This window comes from Hyperoodon ampullatus (genome assembly GCF_949752795.1).
Source record: "Hyperoodon ampullatus genome assembly, chromosome: 19".
Classification (NCBI taxonomy): Eukaryota; Metazoa; Chordata; class Mammalia; order Artiodactyla; family Ziphiidae; genus Hyperoodon; species Hyperoodon ampullatus.
The window spans coordinates 10,434,424-10,461,310 of NC_136932.1; the positions used below are offsets into that span (position 1 = coordinate 10,434,424).

The window sequence follows — 26,887 nt, forward strand, 5'->3', positions numbered from 1 at the left end:
CATGATCGTTCTGAGGCTAACTATAAAAGGCCAAAAAGTGGGCAGGGGCCCAATTCTTGGAAACCCCTGCCCTCCCCCGCCAAATAGTTGGAATAATCCTCCCACTTTTTATGGGCTGGGTAATTGCATAATTAGCCTATGTAATCATCCAGCCCATAAAACTAACCACCCCAGGGAATTCCCTGGCAGTCCAGTGGTTAGGACTCCATGCTTTCACTGTCTTGGCCTGGGTTCAATACCTGGTCGCGGAACTAAGATCCTGCAAGCCATGCGGCGAAAAAAAAAAAAAAAAACTAAACTAACCACCCCATATTTTGGGGTCGCTCTCGCCTTTTGAGGCAGACTGCATTCTGTCTATGGAATGTGTATCTCTCTAAATAAATCCACTTCTTACCTATCACTTTGCCTCTTGCTGAATTACTTCTGCACAGAGACATAAAGAATCTGAGCTTCATTAAGTCCTGAGACCAGGTGTGTGATCTCAATTAAAAGACAGTGGGAAAAAAAAAAAAGACAGTGGGCTTGAGTCCCAGCCCATGGGTTCGAGTCCCATCTGAGTTGTGCAGTTTCAGTTACGTAAGAGAGGTCTGGTTCTTAGGAGACACATGTTGTAGTATTGTAGTATTTAGGGGTGAGGGAGCAAGATGCCTGAAAGTTTTCCAGTGGTTCAACAATAAGAAACTATACATATATATCTGTATATATTACATATAATATATGTAATATTTATATAAATTGTATTTATGTTATATATAGGTATATACATAGTTTTTATATAGGTACGTTATCTATTAGAGAGATATAGCATATGTGGCAAAATGCTAATTGGAAAATCTAGGTGGGGGGCTGTTTTAACACTTTTTCAACTTTCCTGTAGGCTTAAATTTTTCCTAGGGACTTCCCTGGCAGTCGGATGGTTAAGACTCCACATTTCCACTGCAGAAGCCCTGGTGGTGCAGTGGTTAAGAATCTGCCTGCCAGTGTAGGGGACATGGGTTCGAGCCCCACTCCAGGGAGATCCAACATGCCGTGGAGCAACTAAGCCTGTGCGCCACAACTACTGAGCCTGCGCTCTAGAGCCCGCGAGCCGCAACTACTGAGCCCACGTGCCACAACTACTGAAGCCCGCGCGCCTAAAGCCCGTGCTCCGCAACAACAGAAGACACTGCAATGAGAAAGCCGCTCACCGCAACGAAGAGTAGCCCCTGCTCGCCACAACTAGAGAAAGCCTGCGCGCAGCAGCGAAGACCCAAGGCAGCCAAAAATAAAATAAATAAATTTTAAAAATAAAAATTAAAAAAAAAGGAAAAAACATTAGAAAGAGTGAACTGGCAGGGCAGTGTTCCCACCCTGTTTGTTGTTTGGCTTGAGGCGTCCCAGCACTGGAGCCTGCAGGCTGTTGGGTGGCGCGGGGGTGGCGGCCTCCAAGAGAGCTCACACAGATGACTGGTCCCCAGTACCTCTACCACCAGTGTCCTTGCCCCCACAGTGAGCCACAGCTGCCCCCCACACCCCCTGCCTCCCCAGAGACCCTCCATGACCAGTTTTTTTTTTTTTTGCGGTACGCAGGCCTCTCCCGTTGCGGAGCACAGGCTCAGCAGCCATGGCTCACGGGCCCAGCCACTCCGCGGCATGTGGGATCCTCCCAAACCGGGGCACGAACCCATGTCCCCTGCATCGGCAGGTGGACTCTCAACCACTGCGCCACCAGGGAAGCCCCATGACCAGTTTTTGAAGAGCTGGAAGATCCAAGCAACAGGTCGTTATTCTCTGAAATTATCTCTCCGATTTTGGATGTGAAGTTCAGCCACAGTGGGAGGTATATCATGACCAGAGACTATCTGACCATCAAAGTTTGGGATCTCAACATGGAAAACCGCCCCACTGAGACCTACCTGGTTCACAGCTACCTCTGCAGCAAGCTGTGCTCCCTCTACAAAACTGACTGCATTTTTGATAAATCTGAGTGTGTGTGGAATGGGTCAGACAGTGTCATCATGACGGGCTCCTACAACAACTTCTTCAGGATGTTTGACCAAAATAGCAAGTGTGATGTTACTCTTGAGGCTTCGAGGGAAAACAGCCAACCCCAAGCTATCCTAAAACTGAGCAGTGTGCATGAGGGGCAAGCAGAGGAAGGACGAGATCAGTGTCGACAGTCTGGACTTTAGCGAAAAGATCTTGCATACAGCTTGGCATCTTTCAGAAAATATTGTAGCAGTGACGGCTACAAATAACCTATATATATTCCAGGACAAAGTAACTAGGAGGACACGTTATTACTTAATAATCTCACATACTGAGTTTTAGTCAAACACTTGTTAAAAATTTTTTTATTTTTTTATTTTTTGGCCGCACGGCATGTGGGATCTTAGTTCCCCGAGCAGGGATCAAACCCATGTACCCTGCAGTGGAATCACAGAGTCTTAACCACTGAACTGCTAGGGAAGTCCCTCAAACACGTTTTTTAAATGTTTCTTTGGGTGTTCATTTGATGCATCGACCTTAATTTCCCTCTTTGTAATAGAATTCAGTTGGAGTCCAAATCCCGAGTTCTAAGAAACTTTTGTCAAACCCGATAGGTTCTGGGACACTTCTGTTTAGAATTGAGAGCTGCCAGCTAACAGTAGGTCTTCCATAGTTGACTTGAATTTCTGATGCTTTTATTGCCCTGTTTTCTCTGGTGGGTCCAGTGTTTTGTTTCTAGGTGTCTGCTGAGGTAAAATGAAATTGTCTGTAGTATTTAAAGAGAAAAGAGAGAAGTTTTTTTAAATTAAGCAATTCCATTTGATTGAAAAAATTCAACAAAAAATAAACACCGTTTACTCTAAAAAAAAAAAAAAGTTAACAGCGGCTGTAGAGGAAGTGGAAACAGCCAAGTTTTCAAGGAGAGAAATAGTATAGTACCTGGAGGGGATCGTGAGGTCAAGGGAGGGTTTTACACAAAAATGTTTAAAATGAGAGCAAGCGTGTATGTTGACAGGAATGTTCCCGTGGAAAGGGAGAAATTGATGTTGTAAGAAAGGGGTGAGAGGTGCCGGAAAAAGTCCTTGGGAAGGCTGGCTGGCGGGTGGCCCCGAGCTTGGAGGGGACACCGCACTGAGGTGCTGCGCTGGGCCCTGGGATCAGTGCGGGGGGGGCACCCCCTCAGGAAGTAGGATCTGAGGCTCTCAGCTGACAAGAGTCAGGAGGGCAAGTGGTTGTTTCAAGCAGATTGAGGCACAGAGCCAAAGAAAAACTGGCAAATTTGGTGTTTAAGATCTGAATGGCGATTATTCATCAGCTTAGGGAAAGAGCCAACAGGGGAGAGGTTTAAGTCCTTACCCCTCTGCTACTCAGTCTTTCCATCTGTAACATGAGGGGATTGAACCGGGGGCAATCAAAGGACCCTGCAAACTCCTGTTCACTCAGGGTCCCTTATGATACCTGATGGAGAGCTTTTACTGAATAGCACGTGTCTGGGTTGTCAAAGGATTAAAGATGGCTGGTAAAAATTGGACACTTGCCTAAGAGGTTCCTAATTGAGGGTAAAAACCAAGAGATACAGAGAGACACTTGAAAGGAAGACTGCTTAAGGCTCGAGGGCACCCCTGGGGGAGCAGGGGGGTGGCCCGGAGGTTGCTGGGGCGCTGAGATGCCTTGACGACACTTGGGTAAACGCAGTACGAGGTCCCTTTGAGCGTAAATTCTGCTGTCTCTGGGCTCTCGCTGAAGCTGGCATTGCACAGCGTGAAATGAAACAGCACATTAATGTGATTAACACTGAATAAACCTCTGTGTGTGAGCAAATATAGCTTGAAGCGGGTTCAGGAATTTTAAAATATCTATTATTAAAGACAGCCTGCAGGGGCCGTGGCATCCGATGACAAGCCAGAGGCTGCTACCGGCATCTAATATTCCCAGAGTCGTTTCCTTCGGCAAAGTGCATTTGCAGGCTTCCGTGCTAGGCTTTTCCCTGATCCTCCAGGGAGGATTATCACCACTACCCCATTTTATAGATGAAGAAACTAAAAGCATTGTCAACAGTAGGCCTCTCAGGCCGCTGAAGGCAGAGACCATGCGTATCATCACGGGCTCCCCAGTGGCAGGCAGGAGGCCAGGGCAGGGGAGGAGCCTCTCAGCCCCTGAGAGCCGGCCCGGCGAGCCACGAGCGCTGTGCTGGGACTTCCACGTCTGGCGTGACTGCTAAGCACCAGGCTCTGTGCTGCAAGCCTCACACAGATGGTCTCACTTAGTCCTGATGACAACCCTTGGCAGTTGGTATTATTAACCCCAAGAGGAAACTGAGGGCAGACAGGTTAAATAACTTGCCAAAGGTCACGCGGCAGAATCAGGATTCAAGCTTAGATTTGTCTGAAGCGAAGCATGTGCTTGACTGCCGAGTTGGACGCTGTCTTCCAGGAGAGTATGGTTGCGGACTTCTGGCATTCTTACAGCCCCTGCGCTCGAGAGCCGTTAGCACAGCGCTGAGCACAGGTAATAGGGTGGCACCCGTGTCAGTGAGTATAGACTGAGGGACAGACAGTCTGAACGGATGAATGCGTAGAGATGTGAATTCCCGTCTTGTGGGGTCTTCCTCTTCAAACTGAAGATTTCCCCAAAGCTTATGAATGCTCAATCTAATTAAGGCAAAAAGGCATCAGAGAATTGCTAGGCCTTTCCTTTATTAACTGTCAAGTCCAATCTGTAGGCTGTTTACGTGCTGAGGTCAGAGATCAGTCATCTTTAGCTGCTCGCCTTTCATTCATCTGGCAAAGCCCGGAACATAAAGTTTATTGATGCAAAACTGATTGGCAGGCAGGGGTAACGAGGTGGCAGGGACAGGGAATATCAGAAGGAGTTCTAAGCCACTCGGGTCACTCCTGCTCCCTTGCCGTGCTAATTTCACGTGCTCCAGGTTACTGGGTCGTAGTTCATAGCTTTCTGCACCGCAGTCTAGATGAGCAGCAAATGTCTGGACCTTGGGCAGTGTTCACAGAGCACATCAAGATGGGGAGGGGAAGGAGTCCTTTCTTCCTGTTTGTCTGTTAGTTTGGAAAGGAGAGAGTGAGGCACGGAAGGCTAGGTATGGATGGTCTTGAAACTTCACAGATCAAAAGGAATTCCCATGTAAGCTTGCATCGGAGAGGCCTGGGAGTTGGGAAGAGGAGGGTCATTGTTACACCAGCTCAGGACTAAGTGGCTCCCTGTCTCTGGTGAGCTCCTGCGGGGCCTCCTCTGTGCCCACCAGCAAGAAGAGGTGGGAAAGCACATGTGGGTCCACACCTGCCTCTTATCTACTCGCAGCGTCCTCAGGATAAAAACCAGGAGTAAGGCGCTAAGTTCCAAAAGAGGGAGTTGGACCCAGGAGTTGTTACTCATGCCACTCAGGATAGGGAAGGTCTCAAATATTATTTATTTATTTTTATTTTTAAAAATAAATTTATTATTTTTATTTATTTTTGGCTGCGTTGGGTCTTTGTTGCTGCGCGCAGGCTTTCTCTAGTTGCGGCTAGTGGGGGCTACTCTTCATTGTGATGCGCGGGCTTCTCATTGTGGTGGCTTCTCTTGTTGTGGAGCACGGGCTCTAGGCGCGCGGGCTTCAGTAGTTGTGGCACGCGGGCTCAGCAGTTGTGGCTCGCAGGCTCTAGAGCACAGGCTCAGCATTTGTGGTGCAGGGGCTCAGTGGCTCTGCGGCATGTGGGATCTTCCCCGACCAGGACTCGAACCCGTGTCCCCTGCATTGGCAGGCGGATTCTCAACCACTGAGCCACCAGGGAAGCCCATCAAATATTATTTATTTTTATCAGGAGCAAACTGGATTCTGCCTGATCTGAGGAAAAAACCCTGACTGCAGGTCATTTTAAATGCCTTCTTAGTCTCTGCAACTCAGAAATAGTGGTTTTCCACAGCAGTCAGCTGTCTGGATTCAACCCCCCACGCTCATACATCACAAAGCAAAAAATAATAAAATTAAAACAAACCAAACCCCCAACCCTCGTTTCATTTCCTTAGAAAACAGTGCAGGTTCAAGGTCTAGTCTGAGCAGGGAATGTCTCCTCTCCTGATCTGTTTTCTGGACAGGCAGCGGGGCAAAGTCCCTTTTCCTCTTCTCCATGACAGGGGGTTGCACAGAGCTCCAGAGAGAAATGTCCACCAAAGAGCAGAGCTGGACCCAGGGCTCCTGTGCCCGTGACCGCCCTTGAGTTCAGTGCTCATGATGAGCAGTGGCTACTGTCGGGCATTCGGGTAGGAAGATGATGAAGAACGGATCCCAGAGACCCACACACAAACCGCTAACCATAGTAAAACACAATAAATGCTCTTTTGCAGTAGGAATACAGTGTTTCAGCTGCACAGAGAAAGAAGGGAGAGGGAAAAGCTTTGGTGGTTCTCAAAATGGTTCCCAGGCCTGCAGCAGGAGTGTCACCCAGAAGTTGTTAGAAACGCAAATGCAGGCCCAGCCCAGACCCACAGAGTCAGAAGCACTGGGGGTGAGGCCCAGCAAGGTGTGTTGGAAGACACCCCCCAGGCGATTCTGGTGTGAGCCAAAATTTGAGAGTCATGAAGGGGCTGGCAAACTGCCTATTTTTGCAAATAAACTTTAACTGGAATACGGCCACAGTCATTCAATTACATATCATCTGTGGCTATCTTCCTGCCGTGCTGGCAGGGTGAGACTTGTAACAGAGACAACATGGCCTGCAAAACCTAAAATATTTACTGTCTGGGCTTTATGGGGGGTGGGGGATGGGGGGATTGCTGCCCCCAAGGAGTGGGGTGGAGACACCTGAATCCCCCTTCTGTGGCCGCTGCTGCTAGGGCCTCTGCAGTCATGCTTCAGTCAGCTCAGTGCTGGGACCCAGCTCTAGTCTGGGGACTTACTGAAAACACTAAACAGTCAATTTTAAGTGTGAAAAATATAAAGAAGCCCCCGGTTACTGACTCCCTGTTGTGCTCAGTGCTGTGCTTGATGCTTTAAGGGCCTAACTCCACCCTCTAAGATGGGCGTTGTATCCCCCTTTTACAGATGTGGAAGGTGAGGCTGGGAAGATGAAGTAACCAGCTCAAGTTCACGGAGCCCAGGAGAGGAGAGCTTGGACTGCACCCTGGATCAGCTTTGCTCCCAGCTCAGGCTCTCTGCCTCACACCTACCACCTCTGTTTTCCCAATTATAAGATGGAAACTCCCTCAATGCACAACGGGGGCAGCTCTCAGGAATCTGTTAACATAACAAGCACAATTTTCATACTTTTTCCAGTGGGGAGATGAGTCACCAGGGGCTGGAGAACCCAACCCAGGCCTACATCCTGGGGGTGTCCAATCCTATGGGGAGCACGGCGAGGGGAGGGCAGGAGATGTAGGACCCACAAGGACACAGGACCAGCTCTCACCTGTTCTAGCCAAATGGGGCAGGTGGGAGCATGCAAATGCTGAATCAGTGCCAGGTGGGATGTAGCCTCTGGGCAGTGTGACCACCAAAGGCCTCCCAGTGCAGCCCCTTCCCCACATTCCAATCCCACAGGTCCTTCTGTCCAGCTCCTGGATTGTCAGTGTGGAGATATGTATAAGGGGCGCCCCAGGGAAGAAGGACTTGGTAACTTAGGTGAGTCTTGTATCTGTGGGAGAAGAAAAGAACCTATCAGGGTATTTCCTGCTCTGACACAGGAGTGGAAAGGGTCAGCTGGTCAATAAGATACTAAGCCAGTAATCAGATTGGGGAACCTGTTACTATGTGATATTGGAACATCGATGCGGGTGATTGAAACAGCAAAAGTAAAATCTTGCCCTGCTACCATCTGAGAAACGTGGGAGCTAAAACACCACTGTCTGGGTGGCTAAAACGGTGACCAAGAAAGTCTGTCCCCCACGCACATACGCAGTATCTATTTTGGCTTCCAAATATTTTGTTAGAATAGGAAGATAAAAAACATTCTTAACAGACAAAAGAGCTTGGTTTGTCAGGCAAAAGTTAAAACCTCTGAAGAAAGCAAGCATTTTGAGGAGAAGACTAGTGATAAACTGCTTTCTCTCATCAGACAAATCAATGACATTTAATTATTTTAAACAAGCATCATTGGAGTGTCTTCTGCATGCCAGACACCACACTAATCTTTCTGAACCTCGGTTACCTCATCCCATCCTCACATCAGCTCTAAAGGGCAGGTCATGTGAGCAGCCCCATTTTACGGGGTGGGGGGACGGGGGGTTCAGGCAGAGGGGAGGACACTTGGCTGAGCGTCACCCAGCATGCACGGCAGAGCTGAGTTTTGAACCCAGGGCTTGTGACTCTGTGTCTTATATTCCTTTCAGAGCATCACATTTACTCTGCAACTAAAAACTAAATCTGGACAAAGCACAGGGAGACCAGGGAAACACAATAGCCAGAGTCTGTGGACGGCTTCACATTGAGGTAGTATTTATTAGGGCAGTGGTTCTTGGACCTGATGGAACCACACTCCCATTGACAAGGGCTGCTGGGCTGCTGCGTGAATGAGCAGTGTAGGCTGCAGATCATGTGCAGGGCCAGCTGTACTGTCACCGTCTTTCCCTGTTGCTTAAACTATTGTTTTAGGGAAAACTTGCCCTGAAAGAATAATTCTGTTTTGCATTTACATGACACTTTTGTTGCCCCCTAAATTTCAGAAGACTTTATTGTGTTAACTGACTTAATCCTTAGAGCAACTCTGGGAGGAGAACAGGTGTTAGTTCCCGGTTTGATAGAGGAGGAAGTTGAAGTAACTTTCTGAAAGTCTTATGCTAATGAATATTAAAGCAGAGTCTCAAACATGAGGCCTCACCAAGATACCTGGAAAGCCAGAGAACAAAACTTGGAAGACTCCACGGTGATGGAGGAGATCAGCTACCTACAAAGCAGCAGCTTTGGCTAAAAATTGCTTATCCAAATTTCCAAGAAAATGTAAGCCTATATATACATTGTGGTTTCAGAAGAGGAGAGCCCAAGAGAGGGGAGTCTAAAAAGCAGGGCTCTGGTGTAATTTCATGAGAGGGACAGACCCAGCGTCCTGTCCCTTTAGAAGACAGGGCACTATTTCGAGGAACTGGGAACGGCAGCTGAACACAGCTGTGCGCGGTGGAGCCATTAAGGCCATGCCCTTTCCCTTGCTCACCGAGGAGCCTTCCGAGCAGCTATCCTGGGAGCAGCGTCTGTGGGTCAAATGTTGCTGCTTGGCAGTCACATTCCCCTTTTGAAATGAACGAGTTGGCCTCCAGGGCTGTGAACGAGTTGGCACACGGGGTTATGTGCCATTCTCAGCATTTTGATGAGGTTCTTCCCAAATTGTATTAACTCGGGGGCCAGGGGGACCCGAAGACCTGAGAACCAGATCCTGTGCGACGGTGAGTTTGGTAAGAGTCTTACCTAAGTGACTAACCAGCTGCCCACATCCACACCTTCAGAGGAGGTGGAAACTAATGGCCAGGGAGGAAAGCTGTGAAACACAATAAATATGGGGTAATGAAGCAAGAAGCCAGAAGCAGGTGACAGAAAGTTAGTGTTAACTGAAGCAAACTAAAGGAGCAGGTGGAGCCTGGAGTCAGCCAGGAGGGGCAAGATCAAGCACTGCACGCCTGGCCCAGGCTAACCCTGCGTGGCGGGGCAGAGAGCACCGGTCCTGGAGCCAGACCGCCTTTCAGAGAACTCCCTCACTTCCTCTCCACTTTCTCCTCCTCCTCTGTATGGTGGGCCTCCCTCAAGGTTGAAAGGATTAAAGGTGATAATGAACATGCTCTCATTCCAGTGCCTTCCCCATAAATGCTCAATAAATGCTTTTTGTTATAATCCCTGCCCTTTGGGATCAGGCATTAAACACAGGCTCAAGACACTGAATCTCACTGCAGCATAAAGCACCTTATTATGTTGAAACCTTGGTGAAATTGTGGCCTACACCTGTGCCGGCTCAGCAGCAGGCATCTTCTCACCCTGTTGTGCAAGGCCCAGAAGGCCCAGAGAGACTCTGCAGTTTTGCCTGACAAGCCATCCTGCTGCAAACAGGCTAGTTCTGGCCGCAGGCCATTTTCACTCACTGTTCTCTCTGCGTGGAAGGCTCTTCCCCCAGACGGTGACAAGGTTTGCACCTTCGTTTCAGACGTCATGTTATCAGAGAACAGCTGTCCCTGACCTACCTCCCTATATAAAGTAGCATCCCTGCCACCACTGGGGTCTAGCACTCTATCCTCGTACCCTGCTTTCTATTTCTCCATGACGCTCAGCAGCTCTGACATATAGTTTTGTGTTTTTTGTCTGTTTCTTTCACTGGCATGCACCTGAGAGCAAGGATTTGGTTTTGGGATTTACTCTTTATTTTTGTTTTGTTTTTATCTTCCAGTTTTATTGAGATATAACTGACCTACAGCACTGTATAGGTTTAAGGTGTACAGCATAATGACTTATGTACATCATGAAATGATTGTCACAATAAGTTTAGTGAACAGCCACCATCACATATAGATACAAAACTAAAGAAGTAGAAAAAAATTGTTTTTCTTTTTTTAAAATTTATTTATTCATTTATTTTTGGCTGCATTGGGTCTTCGTTGCTGTGCGTGTGCTTTCTCTAGTTGCAGTGAGCAGGGGCTACTCTTCGTTGCAGTGCACGGGCTTCCCACTGCGGTGGCTTCTCTTGTTGCAGAGCATGGGCTCTAGGCGCACGGGCTCAGTAGTTGTGGCACGTGGGCTCAGTAGTTGTGGCTCATGGGCTCTAGAGCACAGGCTCAGTAGTTCTGGCACACAGGCTTAGTTGCTCCGTGGCATGTGGGATCTTCCCAGATCAGGGCTCGAACCTGTGTCCCCTGCATTGGCAGGCAGATTCTTAACCACTGAGCCACCAAGGAAGCCCCAAAAATTGTTTTTCTTGTGATGAAATGGTCTTTCTTTTCAAACTGCCCTCCTCACTTATTTCTACTCAAAAGCCTAGCATGGTTGTCTCTTGAAACGGCCTGGAGGTTCTTCTCACTCTATCATGGAAAGGCAGCCACTTGCCAGCTCCGTATCATTATCACACATACGCAGAAGACAGGACACATTCCGTGCAATGCAGTAACATGTGGCCACACCTACTAAGTGTCTGGTGAAAGTGTTCCAGGTAGAGGGATAGTAAGTGCAAAGGCCCTGAGGTGTGGGAGGAGGCCAGTGAGGCTGGAGTGGAGGTGCGGGGGATAAGGGTGTAAGAGAGGATGATTCCAGGGTTTTTGATATAAATAATGAAAGAATGGAAATGACATTTTCTAACATGAGTTAGGTAGGGGGAGGAGCAGGTTTGGGATGTAAGTTTTATGATGCTTTCAGGTTGGAAGCACCTGGCAGGAATCCGGCAGTAAGCCAGGTGTTTTACATACATTATCTCCACTGCACGGATAAGGAAATCGAGGCTCCAGAAGTCACGTGTCCTTGGCTCAGAACATGTATGTAGAAGGGCTGGGATTTGAATCCAAGCTGTTTCTGCAAGGGTTTGTCACCCCGAGAAGCACTGCTCACTGAAGAAAGAGCTGGGAGAGGACTACTTGCCTGCCGTTGGAAGAGTCGAGTATTTTGCATAAGGTGAACTCAGATCTCCTTTCCAAATTCTGCAATACCAGGACACAGAAGGCCCTTCTGTAGTTGGACTGGTACGTTTAGGGCCAATAAAAGGAAGCACCACATCACAAGAGGGCTGGGGCTGCCATCCCTTTGGCCTCAGCAAGGTGGCTGGCAAATCCATTTCCACGGCTATTCAGGCTGTCACCTGATGCCAAAACAGTGGAATGAAATGTGGAAGATTCGATTGAGGTAATTATCATGGGTTACACTCCAATTTTTCATATTTTTAAAGATTTGCTCACTGTACTTAACAAAGCATTCACATAAAGCATTCGCTAATGCAACAGACAAGCCTTCTGAGCATTGAAATCCAGTGTGGGCTGCAGACCCGCAGCAACAGCATCACCTGGGGCTGTCAGAAATGCAGACTCTCAGGCCCCATCCCAGATGCATTTTGGCAAGATGCCCAAAGGATACGTATGCTTGGTCCAATTTGCGAAGCCCTGGCCTAGAGCAGGGGTTGGCTAACTTTTTCTGTAAGGGACCAGATAGTAAACATTTTAGGCTTTGCCTGCCTGTCACAACTACTCAATTCTGCCATCTGTAGTGCAAAATCAGCCACAGACTGTATGTAAAGGAATTAGTGGGGCTGTGTTCTAATGAAACTTTATTAATGGACACCAACATTAGTTTATGTAATTTTCACGTCACGAAGTACTATTCTTCTTTTGATTTTCTTTCAGCCATTAAAAGTAAAACTCATTCTTAACTCAGAGGCTCTTCTGACTTGCCTTTCTGGGCTGACCGTGCCCAAGGCCACTAGCCGAGTGATCCCCTGCTTTCTCCTCTGTGGGCTTGGGCCCCTTTCCCTCATGACCTGTGTCACTGTGTCTGAAGGTTGATTACTGAAGCCTAATATGAAAGGTCAATGGAAGAACTAAGATTCATAAAATACACTTTGCCAGCTTCCACAAATGCAGTGTGTTTGCTGTTGTTCCCTATCTTGACGTTTTCTGAGAAAGACCAAAATGGAGGATTCAATACCTCAGGGGAGGGGGCTTGTTCCTTTTCAGGGGCATTTATTCTCTTTGCTCTTCTACTTGTCTGTTTTACATTTCAGCTGCTGGGAAGAAGGAACACACAAGTCAGGGAAGACAAGTATTAAAAAGTAACATTTGGGGAGGGAGTTGAAAGAGGAAATTAAAGAAGGGAGGTACTCTCCAGGAGAATAAGAATATTGTTCCAGCATCACTGGGCTGTGGGGAAGAACGCATGACGATAAAGAAAGTAAAGTGTGTCAAGGAGACTTGCTCAGGAAGGCTTTCTGAAGCAAGCTGGGCAGAAGGAGGGTATGAAAAACAGAGATAAGGGAGAGATTGGCAGAGAATCTTACGCAGGCTGAGATCTGAATTTATTTCATCTATAGTGCACTTTCATGGCAACCAGATGCTTTTCCACTTTGTTAGGAATGGGGAGAAGGGAGGAAATAACACTGACCAAATGCCTACTGTATGTCAGGCACAGTTACAAGGCATTTCCGATCACTATTTCAACTTTAATTAAAGCCACTCATGGGATTAGGTGTGCTGGCCAGTTTTCAGATGAGGAACCTGACAGGTGAGGAGACGGCGTTAGGACCTAGTTCTTTCCAAGCACCAGCGCCCTGACGTTCTACACGGCCCTGCCTACCAGAATTTATAGTGGAAATATTGCCTTCACACAATTTGTTATTTCTTCTCACCATTAGAAACCCTCAATTCGGGCTTCCCTGGTGGCGCAGCGGTTGAGAGTCCGCCTGCCAATGCAGGGGACACGAGCAGGGGACACGGGTTCGTGTCCCGTTCCGGGAGGATCCCACATGCCGCGGAGAGGCTGGGCCCGTGAGCCATGGCCGCTGAGCCTGCGCGTCCGGAGCCTGTGCTCCGCAACGGGAGAGGCCACAACGGTGAGAGGCCCGCGTACCGCAAAAAAACAAAACAAAACAAAAAAAAAGAAACCCTCAATTCTCCAGGATGGGGGAAGAACATAAACAGACCAGATGACTTTTACATTTTTCTCTACTTAGCCGCACTTCCCCCCCAAATAAAATGTAATGCTTTCTTTTTTTTTTTTTTGGTAATGCTTTCTTTAAAGGGACATCAAGTCCTTTTTCTGTTATGAAGAAAATAGCCCCACAAACAACTCAGTACATTGGCAGCCTGGTTTCCGAAGTTAAACTGTGTGCTGTTAACCAATCTAATGACAAACGTCTACATCCTTGGTAGAAATGTGGTTTGGGGACCATTTATTTAGGGATTACTCTGTCAGGCACACACATTATCTCATTTCATCCTCCAACAGTCCTGTGAGGTTTTTAACACCATTTGATGGATAAAGAAACGGGCTTAGAGAAGTGAAATATCTTGCCTAAGGCCACACAGCTGGTAAGAGGCAGGGCCAAGATGAAAACCAGGGCCCTTGACTAGGAAGTTTGTCCTCTTAGCCAACACACTGCAGGCCCCTTCTAGAAAAGGTGCACGTAAGGTCCCCTGCTCAGTAATATATGCCAGATGGTGGACATTATGAAACATTTAAGAAGATGCTGGACATTCTTTAGTGTGGTACAGGTGAAAGGGCAAGAGTGCTAGAGCTACTTTAGTTTTTCCCAGTGTCTTTCTCAAAACACCTCTGCCATGAGTACCTGAAACCACAAACCAGCCAACAAAAAACCAGTGTGGTGGCTCCAAACATCAAATAGGAAACCACTGAATACCCTGATCCCCTGCCTGGAGATTGTCATATGCCTACTGTACATTTTAGGCTCTAAGTAGTACTGAAATAAAGGATTCCACTTTAACCTAGAGTTTCCTGAGGTCCAATGTACATCTACTTCCTTTAAAGCGTTTAACCTATCGAGATGTGCAGAGCACAGCTTGGGGAACACCAGCGCCCTGGTCCTGTCTGTGACTAGGAACATGAACCTGGAGGACTTGTCATACACTGAAGGCAGGAAGGACCAGATGATCAACGTGCACATCTAGATGAATCCATGTTTGAGCCTTCTGAAGCTGATGGGAATTGGGCCTTTGCATGGGGAGTGTCACCATTTGCCAGCCTATGACAAGTTGAGTCTCACAAAGTTGCCCTGTGAGCAAACACACTTTAATTAATTAATTAATTAATTTATTTCTGGCCACGTGGTATGTGGGATCTTAGTTCCCCGACCAGGGATCGAACCCGAACCCCCTGCATTGGAAGCACAGTCTTAACCACTGAACCGCCAGGGAAGTCCCAGTAAACACACTTTAAACAAGTTGGTTCATGAACCCAAGGTTAAATCACATTGTGAGAACCATCTGACAACAAAGCTTATTTTGAAATTATCCATCTATTGTTCTTTTTCCTTACTGTTGATATTTGATATTTTCATTTATATGATGCTTATAAACAGAAGCACCTCCTTTTTGTGGTAAGCAAATTCATTAAATTCCTATGAGCAATTTCTGTTGGGATGAGTGTTAAATGTGGAGTGGGGCTGTGAACAGACCTATGGCAGTGTAAGTTCTTTGACATGCAGAGGAAAACCCACTAGGCAAAGTGAAACTAAAAATCTCATCTTTTCCTGTATTTCAGTAACTACTTTTATTTTTTAAAAAAATAATTACCTCAGGGACTTCCCCAGTGGTCCAGTGGTTAAGACTCCGTGCTCCCAATGCAGGGGGCACGGGTTTGATCCCTGGTCGGGGGAACTAAGATCTCCCATGCCACATGGTGCGGCCAAAAAAAAAAAAAATTAGCTCAAAAAATAGAATCATAGCCTTATTATTATCTTATTATCCTCTAGTCCAAACTCCTTCACAGATGAGGTTGGCGAAACTTGAAAGGTTAGCTAACTGGTCCATGCAGCTTGTCTGTGAAAGAGCTGGCTGGAACTCAGCTCCAACTCTGTCCAGTGTTCTTCCTTTTAAACTCTTCTCATTTGAGACATTCCAGTGCCATTTTGAGGAGTTACTTTTTTGATCATTCGCTATAATGACAGAGCTTGCCTCACTTGCTTTTCGAGTTGTAGGGGAAGGTACTCCTGCTCTCTTGATAGTCCTTCACCTTGCCCTTTTTCCTACCCTCCTCTGCCTGGAACTTGCTCTCCCCCTCCCCTTCAAACATTGTTATCTTTGGAAATATGTGTGTGCACAGGGCCCAACCTGGCTGGGTTCGAAGCAAGGTGACTCTTGGTTGAATGGAGTTTTTCCACAGTGCTTGAATTTGTCCAAGGCTTTGGAAGGCTGGGCAACTAACAAAAAGTTAACTGCCATCCTTTGCCCTTCCAGCAGGTCTGTGTTCCATTAATACAGGATGAATTAAGAATAAGGAAGAAAGAAAGGCAGAAACTCCCCTTGAAGTACTTGCCTACCCCCTGGAAAAGTTCAAGGCTCTTGTTCATTATCTGAATTTTTCCCAAGTGATTTGCCTGTAGTCCTTAAGTCATCTTCAGACATCTGATCAAGGCAGCATCAAAGGAAAATAAAAAGTTGGGTATTTGCGTTGAAGTCAGCGTCCTGGCTCATAGAAGTCGGTGGAGAACGTGATTTTTTCTCTGGTGCTGGGTGATCAAAATGGGAGGCTTTTTCTGTGCAGGACGCCCTCCTAGCTGCGGGAGCTACTGCACCCTTTCACATTTCCCATTCCTCAGCAGACACTGAGGGGCAGGCCTGTTTTCTCCATTCTAGCCCTTACCCTCCGAGCCCCCTAAGTACCCAGGAGGGCCTTGTTTTTAATCAAAGGTTGAAATGGAACCTCCCCCCGGGGGCACCGAGAGAATCCCTTTGGGGCAGCATCCTGGTGGGGGTGGGGACTCAGCCTTGATCCCAGAGGACCTCTTGTCTCTGGAGACGTCCTGCCAACCAGGTACGTGGAGGTGAAGCGCTGTCCGCTTTCCAAGGCGGCTTGGATTTGGGGAGTGGGAGGGTGAGTTTGGAGAGTGGCGGGGCGTGGGAGCCAGCCAACACGGGTGGGCACAGCCAACTCACTAACTGGGCGTCTCCGCGGAAGTTCGGGCGGGGTTCGCCGGCTCACGGGCTTTCTTCCTCTAAAATCCATCCTGGGCAGAGCAACCCCACTTCTCACCCAAACTCGTGGAGACCAGGGATTAGGCTGGCGCGGGGTTCGACGAGGCGGATCGGGGAAGCGGCCGGCCCCGGCGGCGAGGCCCCTCTAGCTCCGGTCCGCGACCCAGGGCGCCGGCCCAACCTCCTCGGCTGGGGCCGGTCCCGCGGGGCGAGGGCCGATTTTACGGAGACAGCAGTGGGGTCTCCGGAGCTCCGAACCGGTCCGACCTCTCCTCGCGTCGCTGCGGGTCCGCCGGCGCCGCCCGTCCGCCCGCCCTCCCTCAGCCGCCCGGCGAGGCGGCGGCCTCCTCAGCCGGCGCGGGGTCCCCTGGTTAACCCCTGCCCGCCAGCCCGGCCGCTGATTGGAGGAGGCGGGGCGCCGGGGCAGCGGGGACCCCCCCACCTTCCTCGTCCCCTCCCCCTCCTCCCCCACTGTCGGCTCTTCCCCCACCCCCACTGGACCCCCCCCTGCCTCCCAGCCGTGCAAATCTCGCGAGGAAACACGCGGTTTCACTAGTGTGTTTACACCGATCACTACTAATCCGGACCGAACCGATCCGGATTAAGGGGCCGGAGGCGGGTCGTGGGCACCAACGGTTCCGACCCCCCCCCGCCCTCCACGCCGCACCCGAGTGGCCCCTAGCCGAGTGGGCCCCCACCTCCCGGCCGGGCCTGGGCCCTTCTGTGCCTCCCTTGGCCTTTGTCCGGCGCCAGGAGACCGGTCCCGCGCCCCCCGCGGCCGCCCGGGCCCGGGCCCGCGTCGGGCGCCTGGCTCTGTACGCGAGCCCGGGGATCTGCGGCCTCCGAGGCCCCCCTCCCCCGCCCGCCCTCTCGTGGAGCCCAGCGCCGGCGGCGGCTGCCCGGGCGGGGGTTTGCGGTGCTCAGGAGAGGCCCCGGCTCCGCCCCGGGCCTGCCCAGGGGGAGAGCAGAGGGGTCCGCAGCCGGGTCGGGTCGGGGCCCCTCCCGGGAGGAGCGTGGAGCGGCGGCAGCGGCGGCGGCAGGTGAGAGGCTGAGCCCCGAGCGGGGGAGGGCGCCGGGCCTGAGGCATTAACCGTCCGGGCGACCCCTTCGGCTGAGGAGGCTGCGGCCCGGGCCCACACGGGGGCCGGCGCCGGGCCGCAGCTCCTCGGCTCTGAGGCGGGAGGGGCTTTCCGAGGGCTGCGGGTCGCTGAGGGGCCGGGCCGAAGATGGGGGAGGCCCAGGCGGCTCCGGCCTGGGAGTGGGGCCGACGGCCGGCGGGGAGAGGGGGGCGCCCGGGCAGCTGGAGGCCCCGGCAGCTTCCCGGGCGCCCCCGAGAGCTGGCCCGCCCTCCCTCCGTGACAGGTGGGCCTGGAGTTGGGGAAAGTTTGGAGCCGGCGGGAGGCGAGGGGCGCCGGGACCAGGCCCCATCGGTCCTGCTTCCTGGCTGTGGGCTACAGGGAGGATCCCAGTCTAAGGCCCCGCTGGAATGGAACAGAGTGGATCTTTCCTTAACATGAGTTGACATTAAATGGAATAACCGCTGGGGCGTCATTTTCCGGGCCAGGCCTGAGGATGGAGGTTTAGGAAACGTGCCGAGAGACCCTGGGTCTTGAAGGGAGGTTGCACCCTCTGCCATTCTGGCCTCGATTAGGGTAGGGCGAGACGCGAGGAAGGCCACTTAGGGAAACACTCTCTCAATCTCTTTTCTTCTTCTTTTTTTCTTTCCTTTTCTTTTTTAAGATGCCTTTCTACCCTTCCGAGAATTTCCTAATTCCCTCTCTAACCTGCACTTGTCTGTGTGGGTGAAACTTTAATTTGCCACCCTTTCGTTCCCCTTTGCCCCAGGCTCTCAATCCAGGAAGGGAAATGAAACTGGAGGACTTTGTAGGGGTTGTTACTGGAAATTGTGGAGGTATTAGATTGCAGAGGAGCATGTTTCATTCATGTTTTCAGTGAACTTTTAAATCATGCCCATCATTCCAATAACTATTTAATAATATGTTCAAAGGGGTTCTATGTAATGGTATATGCACCTCTTCTACTTTTAACATTGGGGAGGTTTCCAATGGGTTCTGCAAGAGTTGATCTCTTGCAAACGATGGAGGTATTTGCTGAGAGTAGCCTGTGCATTAATTGGTCGTGGAAGGAGTTTAAAAATGGTGTCCTCCTGCCCCTCCCTGCTTAGAAGGAGTGCTAAAAGCAGATGTCTAGAGAAACCTACTTGCTCCAGGGAGTGGCAGAGAAAGGTTTTGTAAAGGGATGGTTATGGAGCTATACCAATTTCCTGAGTGAATGCTGGTTGATGGTTTTACCATGGATTCTCTATTAAATTTAAAGTAATTCCTTTTTTCATGAGCTACTATCTGCTCCTTAGAGCAAGGAGGCATATAATAGCATTATTTTAAGTTATTAGTAGCTTCTGATTCATGCTGTATTTTTTTTTTTTTTTTTTTTTTGGCTGCATTGGGTCTTAGTTGCTGCGTGTGGGCTTTCTCTAGTTGTGGTGAGCGGGGGGTTACTCATTGTGGTGGCGTCTCTTGTTGCGGAGCACGGGCTCTGGGCGCGCGGGCTTCAGTAGTTGTGGCACACAGGCTCAGTAGTTGTGGCGCACGGGCTTAGTTGCTCCGTGGCACGTGGGATCTTCGCGGACCAGGGCTCGAACCCGTGTCCCCTGCATTGGCAGGCGGATTCTTAACCACTGCTCAGAAGAGGACTTTTGAGGCACTTTATAACTTTAAATGTATTACTGTTTGATGCAGCACATTGTAGTTTATTACTTGTATGCCATATTTATTTGAGGTTTACCTGTACGTGACCATTTGGTGAAATAATTACTCTGAGTTTTGTTATATCTAAAAATTGGTTCCTCATGTTTTAGCTTTTATGGTCTCACAGGTTCTTTTTCTTTTTCAGTAGAAATGATGGAAGAATTGCATAGCCTGGACCCCCGACGGCAGGAATTATTAGAGGCCAGGTTTACTGGAGTTGGTGTTAGTAAGGTGAGTAAAATGATGATAACAAACACTGCTTATAGTCTAATGTAAACACATTTAAAAACAAAGAGCAATTTGGGTGGATCATACAGATACACTGAAGGGGAGACGATTTGGCTTACGGTTCCAGTGAGCTTTTAAATCCTACCAGTTGTTCCAGTCATTTAACAGTATGCTTGAAGGTACTCTCTATGGGAGGATATACTTCTTTTTACCCTCTAATATGGGAGAGGTTTCCCATGGGTCTGTTGCAAGGATATTAACAGGATGTGTATGTAGATTCTATGCCACATTTTGTCAAAGCTCAGTCACTCAGAAAAAACTGTTTAATGAAAAGGTATTGGCATAGCTTCATTACGCTGGACTTTCTGGATAGTTATATGTAGAGTTTTGAAAAATCTGCCTCTGCTAAGTCTGTCAGTTCTCTAAATCTGCAGTTCAGCAGATTCCTCCTGGTTGTACCCCCAGACTGCTTTTTCTCTCCTTCTATTTTTCCTTCTTGTTCATTCTTTATTTTGTTCCAGGAGCATAAAATAAGATCAGGCCTCATGAATGGGCGGGTGTTAAGTTAAGCAGTGTTATGGCTTCCTATGCATTCTTTTTTTTTTTTTTTTCTTTTTTGCGGTATGCGAGCCTCTCACTGTTTTGGCCTCTCCCGTTGCGGAGCACAGGCTTCGGATGCGCAGGCTCAGCAGCCATGGCTCACGGACCCAGCCGCTCCGTGGCATGTGGGATCTTCCCAGACCGGGGCACGAACCCGTGTCCCCTGCATCGGAAGGCGGACTCTCAACCACTGCGCCACCAGGGAAGCCCCCTATGCATTCTTATATACCTGCTCCCTCACCCCTCTACTCTCATAGGATGGCTTTAGTACAAAATGTAAAACATATTTATGATTTTAATACAGTATATAAAATATGTTGATGATGTTTTATTTAAAATCTTTACCAATCTAAGATGTTGCTTCCTTGGGCTTGAGACTCGAGAATTTTTGATCTTTGACTTCATGTGATACATTCCTTCCTGTGCTTTTCAAGAAATCTTATTTCTCATGGTGACTTAGATCTTAGTCTCATGCTTTGGTCAGTAGCTTCTTAATTTTTATTTATTTATTTATTTAGGCTGTGTTGGGTCTTTGTTGCTGCACATGGGCTTTCTCTAGTTGCCACGAGCGAGGGTTACTCTTTGTTGCGGTGCACGGGCTTCTCATTGCGGTGGCTTCTCTTGTTGCGGAGCACAGGCTCTAGGCATGCGGGCTGTAGTAGTTGTGGCACTTGGGCTCAGTAGTTGTGGCTCGTGGGCTCTAGAGCGCAGACTCAGTAGTTGTGGCGCATGGGCTTAGTTGCTCCACGGCATGTGGGATCTTCCCGAACCAGGGCTCGAACCCATGTCCCCTGCATTAGCAAGCGGGTCCTTAACCACTGCGCCACCAGGGAAGCCCCAGTAGCTTCTTAAAGGAGAAGGTGTTTGTCAGGGTTTAGTTGGAAAAACTGGCTGCTTTGAGGAGTCTCATAATTTTGGTGAGCTGGAATAGCCTGATAGTTTTTGTTCATTCAACGGCTACTGAGTACCTGCTGCATACTAGGCATTGTGCAGGGTGTTAGGGGTGACGCCTCAGTACAGTGCTTCCAAGCCTCCCCGCAGTGTGGAGAGGGCAAGTGCTCTAGACAGAGAGCTGATGCTGTGACGAGAGCTGTATTAGAGCTGTGGTAAGGTGCTATGGGAACACAGGATTTGTTACACATTTTGTAATTCTTGGTTTCTTGGCTTCTTTAAATAACTGACTTCTGTGGCACTTTGGAGCAGCTATACTCCTGACTGTTGCTGTATATTAAAGTTACATGTGTAAATCTAAATTCTCTGATCTAGGTGAAGTAGCTTCAACTGTAAGTGAGCAGTATATTTGAGTATTAAGTTGATCTCTGATTCAATTGATTACCTAATAATGACCTGTGTTGTGTCTTTTAACTGGGGAATTCAGCAAAAGGCTCTTATCCAAATCTGTCTGTTCAGATGGTCGGTCACCTACTGAGTAAAAGTGAGTTTGTATTCAAATTGTATGCGGTTTAAACTCTTTGGGCTTCCTTGTTAGGATGCTTTTCTTTCCTTCTGTTTTTAGGTTCATGGTAGCTGTATCCAAGCATACTTTCCATGGGGTAGAGCGTAAGTTACGGGAATGAGTAACATTGTGAATTCTGCTGCCCAGGCCCAACCTAAAATCATGTAACTAAGGTGTCAGAAAACTTTATCTGTTTAATAGCAAGTTCTCCGTTTGATACATAGAAAGAAGTTACTTTATATCCAAAAGCTTTTATGCCATTAATTGTATGTCATTTTGAAGTTTCCAATCACGGTAAGTATATTGATTACAATAAATTTGTTATTCATGGACTAGCAGGAGAGTATTTTTACCCATAGCAAAGAAACTTGGGAAGAAAAAAAAAAGGCAAGTAAATTATCCTGTGTTTTGTGGAGTTAGGAAGAGGAAAAAGAAAATCTCCATTTTGCAGGACTTCTTTTGCCTGCAAGACATTGTATCTCTCAGACCACTGATTTGAAATAGGAGTGGGGAGGTGGCCACAATACTGGAAGAAAAGGTGCTTTTGGATAAACTCCTTCTAGCTTGGAATTCCTCATTATGTGTCATAATTTCTCAATGAGGATGTCACTGTGTTGATGACAGCTTTCATTTTTACAGAGATCATGAGCGCTTTCAGCCCTTGCTCCAAATGGGAGAGCAGAGTGACTTTCCTGTGATAGTGCCATCTAGTGGGACTGGTGCAGCCTCATGGGCTGTCTCTTGAGTCTCTGCTAACTATTCATAACATTTTCAGTACTTTTTGATGTCCATAGAAGGAAGAAGGTCAGTGCCACTGTGGATTCTTTCCTAGTGGACAGGGTGTTTTAAGTAGCTGCAGTCTTTGAACTTCCTGGTTATTATAGATATTCTGTCATGTTGCCTTGAGTGTTTTGTACCTGCAAATTGGATATACATCACAAAACTTAGGCTAAAAGAAAATGGCCAAGCCACCACATTTATTACTTATAGTATTTAAGTTGCTCTTTACTTATATTTAGGTTATTGGCAAATTAAAAATTTTCTTGTACATTGCATTTATATGCATTAATTTTATGTAATTTTATGTATAATATTTAACTTATAATAATTGGTAAAACAAAGGCATTTGTTTTGCGCTTTGGGATGCACCATGTGGTTTTGTTTAAGAGATTGATGCTTTCTGTCATCAGTGAGTTGATAATAGAGGAAGGTAACCTGATGTGCACTAATCTATAGCTGACTTTCCTCCTCTAGTCTATCTGCCACGTTTACGAGGACCTGTAGCCATACTCTTAGCATTTTTGAGGTGATAGATTAATTGGGTTACGAACCTACTTCTTCATTTCTTGTTGACTTGACATGTGAGCTATCCTTCTTTAAGTTCTCTTCCTTTAAGTGCTAGATAATCCACTTCCAGTAATGTGAAACTGACTGTACCTTGTATTCATATGTTTTCAATGAGGACTTGATGCAGTTTATATTCGCTACTCTCTCCCCTTTTGACAACTTAAATACAGGTAGTCTTGTCTCTGATTCTCAAGACTGTAAAGTAGGTGGATTTCCACCCTTGCACGCACTGTTAACTGTACCTAGTTGAATTTTAATGCTAAGATAGTAACAAATACTCTTCCGTGTGCCAGATACTGTCCTGAGTACAATAAAAGCAATAAGTGAATTTAGATCTTTCATAACAGGGATACTAGCCTTTTTTTTTTTAATTTTTATTTATTTATTTATTTATTTTTGGCTGTGTTGGGTCTTCGTCTCTGCGCGAGGGCTCTCTCTAGTTGCCGCGAGCGGGGGCCACTCTTCATCGCGGTGCGTGGGCCTCTCACTGTCGCGGCCTCTCGTTGCGGAGCACAGGCTCCAGACGCACAGGCTCAGTAGTTGTGGCTCACTGGGCCTAGTTGCTCCGCGGTATGTGGGATCTTCCCGGACCAGGGCTCGAACCCGTGTCCCTGCATCGGCAGGCAGACTCTCAACCACTGCGCCACCAGGGAAGCCCACAGGGATACTAGTCTTAATAAACATTCCTTCTCTTTTTATAAGACACACTCACTGATGCCCACTGCATTGCTCCCACCAGTTGATTTATAGACTTACCGAGGGTCACTTTATGACAGCTTGCACTTGTATTATAATCATATAGTTCAATACAAAATTGTGTTAACCATTGACCTATGATTGTAAAATGAAAGAATTGTCGATTCGGTGAAAACTAAGTTAACTGCCTTGGAAAGACTGAATATAAAATGAGTCAATAAGGAGATAACTATAAAAATTTATTAAAAAATTTTTTTTTAATCTGGAAGAATTCTTCATTTAGATCCTTGACAAGTATCTTTAAAGTTCTTGCTTCACTTTTAAAGAAATTGAAACTAGAAATTGTAGATGATGCATTATGGATGTGGTTTGTGTAAGACAGTGTGAAACTTAGTGAATCTATAACTCAAAGGGCCTGTATCAAAAGCTTGGCAACAGAATAAACATTTATGTTTTAAGTTCAAAGAAGATGTTTAAGGTGTTATTTTTTTAGGATTCCCCACTATCACTTACTTTTTTGATTAATGTCATTGGTTTCAGTTGTATTGAATGAAATGGATTATGCAGTGTGTTGATGGTATTGACAAGAAGAGCAAAATGAGAAGCCATGAAAAGTGGCACTATCTCTTTTGGCACAGTAAGAACCTTCACTTTATAGAGCCTGAAGCAAGATCATGTAATTTTAGGTAGTACCACATAATAGATTATTTATGTCTTCTTAAAGAAAAATGATCTCTTTTCCTATCTTTTATAAATTTGTGAGTCTGATATGTGAACATTTTAAATGATCACATTTGATTTCTGAAAAGACCTTTAACCAGCCAATACCTTTCTCCTGTCATTTAGTGAATTGCATCAATTAGAAGGTGTCAGTTATCAGTATCTAGTGTTAGCTATTTCACATACCAATGCCAGTAATTTTAAAGAATGTATTTAGGTGTTTATATTTAGTACACAGTTAGATGGTCAATAAGCATAAATGTTGAAAAATAGTGTACATTTATACTGGTTAGTTTTAAGGAACTGTTGATAAATTTATTATGTTTGCTTTTATGTTACCTTCTCCTTTTCATTACAGATCTTCCTCGACTTACAGTGGGGTTATGTCTTGGTAAACTCATTGTAAGTTGAAAATATCAGAAGTTGAAAATACATTTAACATACCTAACCTATCGAACATGGTAACTTAGCCTAGCCTACCTTAAACGTGCTCAGAACACTTACATTAACCTACTATTGGGCAAAATCATCTAACACAAAGTGTATTTTATAATAAAGTATTGAATATCTCATGTCATTTATTGAATACCATACTGAAAGTGAAAAGCAGAATGATTGTCTAGGTACAGAATGGTTGTAAGTGTCTTGGTTCTTTTACCCTCGTGATTGCATGGCTCACTGGGAGCTGTGCTGATGCCGTTGCCCAGCGTCATGAGAGAGTGTTGTGTCACGTATTACTAGCCCGGGAAAAGATCACAATTCAAAGTTTGGAGTATGGTTTTAACTGAATGTATATCATTTTTGCACCATCATAAGGTTGAAAAATCATTAAGTGGAACAATTATAAGTCGGGGACCATCTGTACTTTAGTATTTATTTAATTCTACCCTCATTTCACATGTAGTCAAGTATCAACTCATTTCTCTTCTTTCCCTAGTATTTGTCTGCCCCACTGCTACTGCCTTAATCCAGACCTTCCTCATTCATAACTGTAATAGCTAGTTTCTCCTATCCCATTCATCTTTTTGTAAACTGCCACCAGTTATATTTCTAAAAATACCAGTATTATTGTTTTACTCCCTTGCTTTAAAGGCTCCACATTGTCTACTGGACAGAGTTAAAACTCCCTATCCAAACTTTAACTTCATGGATCGTTGTCTACTCCCCCACTGCTGGGCGCTGCTACCTCAAACCATGACTGATCTTCTAACCTGTAATGTTAGTAAACAGGGTTATGCTGTCTCCTGTACCGTTCCTTTTTATTTGTCAAATGAACTTACAGTTTACTTTTCAAAGCATAATCTGGATATCCCTTCTGTATAGCTTTTCCAGATAGCTGCACCATCTAGTTGCATTATCTTATTAGCACCTGATAACCTACTTTTATTATAACACATTTGTTTTCCCCATTAGTCTCCTTGAGAACATGGGTGATACCTTTATTTCTGACTATTCAAGTGCTCAGCACATTGTATACACTGAATAAATCTTTGTTGAATTGGAAAAGAGTATTGAGAAGATGAAAATAGAGTTAATTGTCACCTATATAGGCATGTTTCTTCTTCTTCTTTTTTTTTTTTTTTTGCTGTACGCGGGCCTCTCACTGTGTGGCCTCTCCCGTTGCGGGGCACAGGCTCTGGACGCGCAGGCTCAGCGGCCGTGGCTTACGGGCCCAGCCGCTCCGCGGCATGTGGGATCTTCCCGGACCGGGGCACGAACCTGTGTCCCCTGCATTGGCAGGCAGACTCTCAACCACTGCACCACCAGGGAATCCCCCGTGTTTCTTCTTTTAATCTAGCTCCAAACTCTTGTCTAAGATTGCATTTAAAGCAATGACATATATTTGGGCTTAAGTCTTCCTTATGTTTCTTTTAAAATCTTTCTTATGCTTCTTTTACCTTCTTTTGAAATTTTTTTGTAATTTATTGAGTAATTATCTGCTATGAAAGACAAACATTCTCATACTATTTTCCCCCCTACCTTCAAATTTTTGTCAGTTATATTATTATTTATTTTTAATATTCCATTTTTCCACCTTCTAGTTTGAAAGTTATGCACTATTTTATTGGTTACCACAGAAGTTACAATATGTATCCTTAATTTATCAAAGATTAATGTTAAATCATTAACATTAAATCATTAACATTTGCCCTCCTTTTTGTCAATATAAGGGCCTTGAACATTTAACTCCATTATTCCTCTCCCACCTCACACACTATTGTTCTGTATTTAATTGTATATGTATATATATTTAACTAGTAGGCTTTTAGAGCAGTTTTATATTTATAGAAAATTGAGCAGTTAGTACAGAGAGTTGTCATATACTACCATCCCATCCCTCCAATTTCCCCTATTATTAACATGTTGCTTAAGTGTGGTAGACTTGTTACAAATTGATAAAACGGTATTGATACGTTATTATTAACGAAACTCCATAGTTTAACATTAGGATTTACTCTTCGTGTTGTACAGTTCTATGGCTTTTGATACATGAAAAAAAGTCATGTAT

At 46.5% G+C, this 26,887-nt stretch overlaps 1 protein-coding gene across 3 annotated transcripts in view; it reads left to right on the plus strand.

Moving 5' to 3' along the window:
* Positions 1 to 17,789: 17,789 nt before the first annotated feature.
* TLK2 (tousled like kinase 2) overlaps positions 17,790 to 26,887 on the plus strand; it is a gene marked incomplete at both ends in the record, with an annotated part of 107,224 nt that continues 98,126 nt past the window's right edge. For 2 of the 3 annotated variants that reach the window (XM_079724598.1, XM_079724599.1), the window contains 2 exons: positions 17,790 to 17,925; positions 19,480 to 19,562. In XM_079724598.1, the coding sequence (XP_079580724.1) occupies positions 17,790 to 17,925; positions 19,480 to 19,562 (219 nt within the window). Of the gene's footprint in view, positions 17,926 to 19,476; positions 19,563 to 26,887 lie in introns of all 3 variants that reach the window. The other variant, XM_079724597.1, reaches the window with a different exon arrangement.